Source organism: Haliotis cracherodii, unplaced genomic scaffold (assembly GCF_022045235.1).
Source record: "Haliotis cracherodii isolate W230 unplaced genomic scaffold, xgHalCrac1.p SCAF_5, whole genome shotgun sequence".
NCBI lineage: Eukaryota > Metazoa > Mollusca > Gastropoda > Lepetellida > Haliotidae > Haliotis > Haliotis cracherodii.
Genome location: NW_027266308.1, coordinates 19,256,129 through 19,265,800, shown reverse-complemented (window position 1 = coordinate 19,265,800; position 9,672 = coordinate 19,256,129). Strand labels below are relative to the sequence as shown.

The 9,672-nt window shown below is 40.7% G+C and overlaps 1 protein-coding gene across 1 annotated transcript; it reads left to right on the top strand.

The window, feature by feature from the left end:
* The first annotated feature begins 4,957 nt into the window (after positions 1-4,957).
* On the top strand, positions 4,958-9,032 carry LOC139442930 (microtubule-associated protein 10-like). The gene has a single exon (XM_071223852.1). The coding sequence runs from the start codon at positions 5,089-5,091 to the stop codon at positions 7,984-7,986; it is 2,898 nt and encodes a 965-aa protein (XP_071079953.1). The 5' UTR covers positions 4,958-5,088; the 3' UTR covers positions 7,987-9,032.
* The last annotated feature ends 640 nt before the right edge of the window (positions 9,033-9,672 follow it).

Sequence of the window (9,672 nt, the reverse complement as noted above, 5' to 3'; positions counted from 1 at the left end):
GTCGCTTAGTTAGCAGATGAGGGGGGGGTGGGGGGGCGTTTCAGCCAGGAATTGAGGCGACGCAGTAGTGGGGTTATGATCCTTTCTTTTACAAAAGGTTCCGTAGGATCACCACCTATCATCACAAAGGTCACGGCCGAATACCCTTTTGCATCTAGGCTCTCTTAAAATGAGTCAGGCATGCCGATAAAACCGGCGTTGGGTGTGGTAACCTTCTGTGCGGGTGGATGAGTAGGTTGAACCCCCCCAGTAGAGGTAGTGGATCGCTTCTTGCCATCAAGCAAGATAGGATCACAAATCAGAATGAGGCTCATGGTACTTTCCAAGGAATGCTGAATGTGTCTATCACCCCAAGCCTGTGAGTCTGGGATCGGGGAGACATAAATTGCGATCTGGTAGTTCTGGCAAGGTGCGAAGAGGTAGATGTTGGGATGACCTGGGTGCGGACATATGGGATGAAACACCTCGGGATAGAGCTTCCATTCCGTTCCAGCTACCCTGTCTGGCCTGGATAGAATCTGGATAGATCTGCCAGAATGTTCCGACATTTGGGAATGTGCTGGACCAGAAAACTTAAGCCCAGTCGATCTACCAGATGGAAGAACCGGAATGTCTGTTGGAGGAAGGATTGAGAGTGTGTTGGCCCCTGTTTGCACAGGCACCAGACCACCATGACGTTGCTGGTGGAGATGGTGAGTGTACCAGAGGTGAACCCGCAAATGTGATATCGCCAAATGAGGTACTTGATGTGCCAAGTGTGCTGGACCACAGCCAACTGGAGGATGCAACTGTATTCGACCACAGCTCGTCACATCCTGGGCTGACGTGAGCAAACCCAGGCGCACTTGCTATTGACAAAGTGTAAGCAGCTTTTGAAGAGGGGGGAGCAGATTTTAGATCAGGCTATTTACAAGGCTGTAAAGTTGAAAAGTCAACTTCAGGAGAGTCTCTGATTTTGTTGTGGCTTGAAGATATATGGAAAATTGTGTTTGTCAGCAAACCAATGCCCAATCCCATGTAGACGAAATAAATTTGCTGTATCAAGTAGATAAGTCTTCTGCTGGAGACTAGGTGCAAGCTCCACTCACAGCCAATTCTCTGTGAAGTGTGGCAGACAGACAAGTGGAGTTTCCAAGTTCTGTGTAGAATGTGTGGCGCGGCGGTGTAGGCGCATTTTGATCTCCATGATATTTGTGTCATCTGGTCCTGTCATGTGAACGATGATCCTGAGAGGTGGGTACCCGGTAGCATATGATAATTCTGTAAAATGTTGAATCGGTCGTGAATTTGAGATGATCTTCAAGTTTTGGTACATTCATGTCTATCAGAAGCCACATGAAACAAATCCTATGAGAGTTCACAGAACCCTTGCCATGAGGCCAGGCGCTGCCAAGGGCTTGAGGAGAATGTTGGACTTCCATTGTATGAAAGCAAATCACGTCTTCAGCAACTGCTCTGATCTCGTGAGGGTTGTTGGCCCTGGGGGAATCCAATCCAGTGGTTTCATAAGCATGTAACTACATGAGAGCATGTAACTACATGAGAGCATGTAACCACAAGGCGATCGTGTTACAGCTAACTTCTGTCTGCAAGGTGAACTCGGGTGTGTGCCATGTCCGCCACCTTCAATGCATGGATGGGGAAATCGTCCTTCCTCAATCAATGAACCTTGAATGCTGACAATAAAGATTTGCAACCAGGTGGGATCCTTAAAGGGATCCTGGAGGAGCTGTTGAGGTGCCAGCTGGAAGGGCAGAGGTCAGAACCCCAGAGGCACCATGTAGCTGCTCAGGAGTACTGTCGTTCCTAGAGTAGTCTCCAGCACCTGTACAGGTGAGGTGTTAACTCGATTGATCTTAGAGGGGTAGATGCTGGTAGGGGCTTCCACCCTGAAGAAAATGGAGTAGTCCTGGCTGGTGGAGTTGTAGCAGTCTTTGATGAGTTAGACATCTTCCTTTCAGCTTGTCTCCATGCTGGCTGGGGATCCTAGACAGACTTGTTATGGTGGCACTGAGTACAACGGTGCATAAATCTGCAATGAAGCAGACGGTGTAACCACAATGCGTTTCCACCATAATTATGTGTGTATGTAATATTCTAAATCCAAGAACACGAGGGTTAAAGGATAACATTATGCAAAGGGAGGTGAATAAAACACTGTAATAACCATAGAGAAGCATAGGCACAACAATGTATAAGAAGTACCGAGCAACAGAAGGAAGTACCGAGCAACAGAAAGAAGTACCTAGCAACAGAAAGAATACAAAACGCATGACAAGAGAAAACGTGACCATGAAGTGAATTCAAACTGGGTAATTGGAACAACAATACACCTGGTACTTACCGTGCAAAAAAGCCACCATCAAGCATTAGAAGTTAATGCAATTGCAAAAATAGTTGTTAAGACATGAAGTCACAATCTATATGAAGGATATAAATCACAAAAAAAACAAATAGTGTTGGATAACACTCGAAGGATGTCAATGGATTATAGCTTGAGAACTCAAACAGGACTACTCAGTCTGAGTGACAGCACATATGGTGATGGTCCGTGATGTCACCACTTCCGCGGTTACGTGGGCACTGTGTGATGGGATTAGCCACACAACTAGTTGGAACAACTTCTTCTTCAGCTGGACCTCACACAGCTTCTTCTTTCTGTCAAAACAAGCAGTAAATGCATTAAGGAGTATTCAATTGTATCTTGCAGACTGGTGTATTCCTATCAAGCTGGTGAAAAGGAATAATCAAACTTTTGCACAAGATCCGTGAAGATCCGGGTTAGAGTAGGTCTTCAGCAACCCATGCTTGCTGTAAATGGCGACTTTGCTTGTCGTAAGAGGCGACTAACGGGATCGGGTGGTCAGGCTCGCTGACTTGGTTGATGCATGTCATCAATCCCAATTTGCATGATCCATGTTCATGATATTAATCACTGGATTGTATGGTCCAGACTCGATCATTAACAAACTGCCGTCATATAGCTGGAATATTGCTGAGAGCGGCGTAAAACAACAAACAAACAAATCTTATAACACAGTCACCTTTTATGGTTGCTGAAGACCTATTTTACCCTGGATCTTCAAGGGTCCTTTGCACAAGAATGGAAACGTGAATGATGATAATAATTATAGAGGGATAACTCTAGTAGATACGCCAGGAAATATTTTACTGTTGTTTTGAATAATAGATTATCTGTCTTTGCTGACATGTATGAAAAGGTCCCTGAAGCACAGGCTGGATTTAGGCATGGGTACTGCATGGTAGATAACATTTTCACATTACAATGTATTGTTCAAATATATCTTTCTAAACAAGGTGGAAGGTTTTAATGTCTTTCTGTTGATTTCAAAAAAGCTATTGATTCTATAAACAGGAAACTACTTTGCTACTCTATTATGAACAAGGGTGTTCATGGTTGCATACTAGTTGTGTTAAAAGATGTACTCAAAAGTACAATGTGCTGATTACATTTCGAAAACGTCATTTTCACAGTTTTTCTATTCCCTAAACAGTGTTTGTCAAGAGTGTGTTATCAGTCCTTTTTTGTTTCTATGTTTATGTTAGAACTGCAGAGTATGATTGAGGATAATAATCTCAGAGGTATATTGGTTGTTCCAGAGTTTCTGGAAATACTCTTACTATTATATGCAGATGATTTATGCTTTATTGATGATTGTATAGTGGAGCTACAAAGGAAAGTTAACATTCTTGATAGCTTTTGTAAGAAATGGGGTCAACAGGTTAATTTGGATACAACAGAAGTAATGGGATTTAGAAATGGGGATATACTAAGGCATTGTGAAAAATGGTCTATTGGTGAAGTTCCCATAACAGTGACTACTTACTACAATTATCTAGGTGTTCTGTAACAGATTGTCCTGGGCAAAGTGTATAGACACATTGATTATCAAAGGTAATAAAACTCTGTTTCAGATCAAAAGGTTACAATGTAAATTCTCACAGATGCCTCTAAATAGTACTAAATACTCCATTTAACGGCTGGACACTAAAATGAAGCCTGTTATTCTGTATGGGGCAGGAGTGTGGAGTTTTCAGCAATAACCAGTATTAGAATTGTTTTATGCTAATCTCTGTAGATATGTGTTGGGGGTAAGTGAATATGTCTCCAGTATTGATATTTTAGCAGAATGTGGATTTGTGTAGATTATTTTCAGTTTCGGTTTTAGTGATGTATGGCTATCCCAGAACATTGGTGATAAAAATCTCTTATTGGTAGTATTCAAGAAACATGAAATGGGCCTATGTATGGGTATATGGCCTAATTACCAAATAAACAGTACATATAGATTATCCTGATCTTGAAAAAAATATTCTCTAGTTCATAAAAAAACAAAAATTACAATATTTTGGTAGAATATTGTTCCAATTGTTCATGTTTTGTCTATTTCTTTCTGAGCTTGTCTTCTTATTTTTAAGGGTTACGAACTCGTTTCATTTCGCCTTCGAAATTACATCTACAGCCGCCTAAAACATCACTAGATTCAGCCAGAAAATAATAGCATTCATCATTTCTGCCAGTTTATTCCGTCAGTTCATCCACAAAAATAATTAGTGTTTGTGATGTTTCTAATAAGTTACAGGTCATATTCTCACGACATACTGAAATTATAGCGCTTTTTGTATATATAGTTTTTGGTTATCAGCTGTTTTGTGTCGGCCAACATGTATTGATATTTAACTCACCTGAGTCAATAATAGTTTGAGAATTTTGTGTGTAGCTAAATCTTTGAATTCATCCTAGACACTCTTGCTAGATACGAAGCTCGCTTGGTGCATACAATAATTACTAATCGTCTTATGTTTACAAATTTTCAATAACCCGCCATCTTCTTTCAGTCTTTCTAATGAAAAGAGTTACAAAGAATGGGAGATAATTCAGGGTAGCCTCGTTCTGAGTTTGTTTGCTGTTGTCAAAGATGGAGGATATTGAGAATGTTTGAAGGATGGTGAATGATTTCCCAGATATTCCCCGAACCTGTCTATGAAAGCCGCGCTTGGATCAAGCAACGATACATTCTACAACATTACCTCTGTTGTTCTGAGACGACAACTTAGTGATTCATCATGCCAGGACTGGAAGAATCGCTGTTCTCATTGGAGTTAGTTGTAGAAAAGTTGTATGTTCCTCATGTAACATGTCGGTTTCCCGCTATTGCATTCCGATTGCTTGACTTTCCAACGATTTTAATCAGCCACGTAGAGCCAGACTTAGCTAATACAATCAAAGCTAAGATAACGCGGGATCCTTATTACCAATTACCAGATCAGTTTGCTGAATTAAAAGACAAGCACGGAAATTTTATGGTGAAAAAGGGAAAATCATGTCTGTTCAAGATTCCCGTTGAGTGTCTGAGGATGCATTTGACTAACACACCACTTTATGTCATGGTGATTGATACATTCTCAGACACACCAAAGTTAATGGGGAATAGTGCAGTACCCCTGAATGCCCTGATGGATGATATATCGGTGGATATTGCAAAACTAGGCACTACTGTACCTTCAGTTCATGGCGACAAAGGTCTCTTTAAAGTGTACAGCTTGATGGGGAAAGAAATTGGATACTTTGTCCTGGGATTCAGGTTGCTTTGCTTAGGACCTGGGTTAATTCCACATTTACCAGAAGCTGCTTTGTCAAGTCGTGTAATAAAACAAACAGTGAAAGAAAATGAAACAGTGGAAGAAGCAATACATCAGAGTCGGATACATCAAGTTACTACTCACCATGAAGCACAACATTTGAATGAAACTCGAGACATGGGATCTATGACAGATGTTGAAAAACAAGATGCTGTTCTTCAGACCATGGAGTTTAATGACAAAGCAGTGCATGTGGCAATTTCATGTCCAGATGATAATTCACAGAAACAGAAGTGTTTGACTGCATCTACACAAACAGAAAAGCATAAAAGGGTGAAGCAAGTCTTAAATGAAAAGCAAAGCTTCATAGAACATGTGGAAGAAAAAGATGATGATGATGGAATTATCATCAATAACATTGTATGTCCACCACCAATGTTTTACAATAGTGAATGTGACCCAAAAATCAAAATGCACAAACTCCTGCACTATGATACTATATCTGAGGATGACCTTACCATTGAAGATCTGGAAAGTGTAGATGATAAGAGGAATACTAAGGCAACATTGAAAGAGAAGAAGGGACAAGACCAGAATAAGATGACTAGTCACAGACCATCTGAAATGCAGACTGCAAAAGTACCAAGAGCTAGTGATGTTACAACTTCAAGTTCAGACGACATGTTCCCAATTCTAACAGCTCTTCTGAATGAGCTCACTGGAATTAGGAACTCACATTTATTGGAAGCTGTTGTAAAAGTTACACAGGGAAAGCAGCGTGGTCAACAAATCCCTACAGCTGATCAGAAACCACCAGTACCAAGGTCTACAAGCAAACGACTTGAAGAATTAAGTCAACCTAGACAACCTTTTCATAAGGCAGGTCAACTGATAAATGAAGCCATGGTACAATCCAAAATAGAAGATGAACTGACAGCTGGAAGAAGACCCTATAGACAGTGTGCTGAGCCACCGTCTCCCATCCCAAAGAACAAGGGATGGTTGAGACAGCTACCCGAGCAAGGTGTAAAGAAGAGTCCTCTTAAGTTTGGTTTGACCCATACACAGAGACTCAGACTGGCTAAAACAAACCCAGGATGGCTAAAAACTGTAGAGAGGGAAGAAGCTGAGATGAAGAAGAAGAAAGAAAAGGTAGCAGCTGCTACCAAAGCAGATTCAGATGCTGAACTGAATGTTACTAATTTTTCTGATACTCTTACTGAAGTCAGGCGCTTGGCTGAGAAGGAACTTGAAGGGGATGAGACCCTAGACACAACTGCACTCCAGAGTGACTTAAGTCAAGATGACTCAAGAATAGCTACAGAGACAAGGAGGAATCCTGGCAGTGCAGAGAGGGGCAAAAAGTGGTTAAATAGATATGGAAAGCGTTCACCTTCACCTAAACACAGGAGCATGTCTCCCAAATACCATTCAAATTTTACGAAGAAAAAGTCAAAGGGACACGTGGAGCCAGATAGGAAAGATGATGGTAAGAAAAACATCAGGAAGCCAAGTATAAGAAATGCGATGTCAACCGAGACTGATGAAAACAGTCAAAAGAGTGATCAACAGAGTCAAAGGAGTATAGAAGTACATTTGCCCAGTGCTCACATGGATGATGATGGTGACAGTGACAGGACACTTGATGATAGAGACACTATTCCTAATGATCAACTGGAGAGTAAAAATAAGAGATTCCCCGGATTTGGCAAGGGCAATGAATCTTTCCCTGAATCAATTGATGGTCAACCAAATAAATCTTTGAGTGAAACGAGAGATGATGATCAACCACTGGAATCAACCAGGCTGTCCACAAATGTACCAAGGTTGAAAGATTCCTCTGACTATGACACTCATCAATTTATGTCAACTGAGGAGCCAGAATTACAAGGTTTGATGAGTGATGAAGATGACAGATCAGACATAATGGACAGTGGCAGGCATGGGCGCCTCTCTGGAGCTGTCGTCTCTGCAAGCATGGCATCAGTGCACAAATTTCCAGTAATGAATCCTGTTGCCTCAGAGCAATCCCCTGTGCCTGCCACTAGACGTTCAACAGTTAAGTTAGACATGGGTCCAAGTCAAGAACTTACGCCAAGGGAAGGTACTCCTCAGTCTCAAGGTAGCTCAAAACGTCCAACACCGCGACCCCGGCGACCAGCCAGATTAGGTAGAGAATCAGTGCACACAGACTCGGTGAGTTCCTACCAGCCGTCAGATCCAGATAATGCTCTGATTTCCCTCAGCAGTGATGCCAACTACTCTGATGACTTTCATCCAGTTGGCAGTGAGCTTGACGATAGTCTCACAGATATTTCTTCTCCAGACATTCTGCTGCCTAGATATATTCCATCCACAAAACTTGGATACACTATAGCATAAGCAGGATCATGTTTTATTGGAATATTGAGTAGACTTCATAATTAGGAGGGGACACAGGTGACCCAGTTGCCTAAGGAGCCACATTACTCTGTGCAGAGTTCTGTTCTTTGTGCACACCAGAGACCTATGATTGGCTTGAATCACAGTTCAACCGGATTATGTTTCCAAGTTTGTCAGAGTGGTAAACATCTGAGACCTGCATCACTTCGAGCTTTCCTTCCAAATTAAGCTGAAATGCAGTGATATGACTTGAATACTGTTCATAGCAGCATCAAACCCAACTCGCTCACTCTAAATTAAGGGGGGTCCTTGAAATCTTCTCCAATGACATTTGAATCTAGCAGCCCTCTAAATCTTTAACTTTTACTATTTATGGCATGACTAGGGATATGGATTTCATGCTCAATTTCAAACACTGTTGACATGGTTGAAGCCGAAGTTGAATAGTCATCAGAACACTTAGTCATGGTTTTAGGTGTTACAATGTTTGTGAATATTTGTTAGCATGTTTGTTTGTCATGTGTCGCCCATTCACTGGACCAATCAAAGTGAAAGTTCACATACTTATAGACACACCAATTTGTTTAAGAATTGGCATATTGAAAAACCTCATTGTGGCTATTTCTCAACAGTTTATAGTTATAAAAAAAAATGTTATGGAATGTGGCACGTGTGAAGTACAATGTCGTAAGTAGTTGAACTCAACATAATGTTCCTTTTTGGCAACATTTTAATATTTGACCTTTGCAATTCAACATTACTGAAAGCAGAAACATCTTATCGATATTAATCAGATATTTTATTTCAGGAACTTTGACAGGAAGTTTGACAGATCTGTCATAGGTAGTGGGGCTCTCCTGATGTTCTTGGGTTTTGCTGCATTTTTGTGATATCTACAATTTTGAAACCACTGAACGAAGCTGAAACATCACATGCTTGTTCCCATCTTTGATGACACCTGAAGTGTGCAAGAGTTTTGAATTTGATTTTCACTCTAGCCACCATGGCAGGTATATTGAAAAACATATTTATGGTCATCAGTCTTGAAAATGTCTTGAAAGTTTGTACATGTGTAGTTCATAGTTGGGTCCAACATATATGTTTAGTTTTGTTTATGGTATGTTTAATTTTGATCTTTGCAATTTGACCATGTAACTAAATTCAATCAAACCTGACGCTGTGAACAGCATCTCCTCAGAAACAACAGTACCAGTGAGGTTGAAACTGCACATGGTTGTTCCCACCTCTGATAACACCTGAATGTCTTCAAGAGGTTTCAATCTGATTGTCAGTCTCAGCCATTTCTGCTCAAAATGTAACGTAGTGCTTTTACATTATCTCAAAATACAGGTTTTTTTCTCTGTAAACATGTTCTGCAGGGTCCAGACTTGGGAAGCTAAACTTTGGCATGTATTGCTCTCCTTATGATGACATCATATTATAGTCAAATCATTAGCAGTCATTAGGATTTGACCTCTTTTACTGAAACATACAACTAAAAAAATACAATTACAATTTTTCTCTCCTTAGGTTTGTAATAAGGCTCGAGTTGAAATTTTGTGTAAACATGGTAAAGTAAACATGTTCAATTTTACTCTTGAGCATTGCAACACTGTTCTACAATAGTACATTCATTCTTGCAGATTTTGAAACATTGTGGATAGTTACTTGTAGAAAATGTTTGAT

Bases quoted from the DNA above. Each gene is read 5' to 3' on its own strand.
- LOC139442930 (XM_071223852.1), top strand. From the start codon at position 5,089: ATGCCAGGACTGGAAGAATCGCTGTTCTCATTGGAGTTAGTTGTAGAA.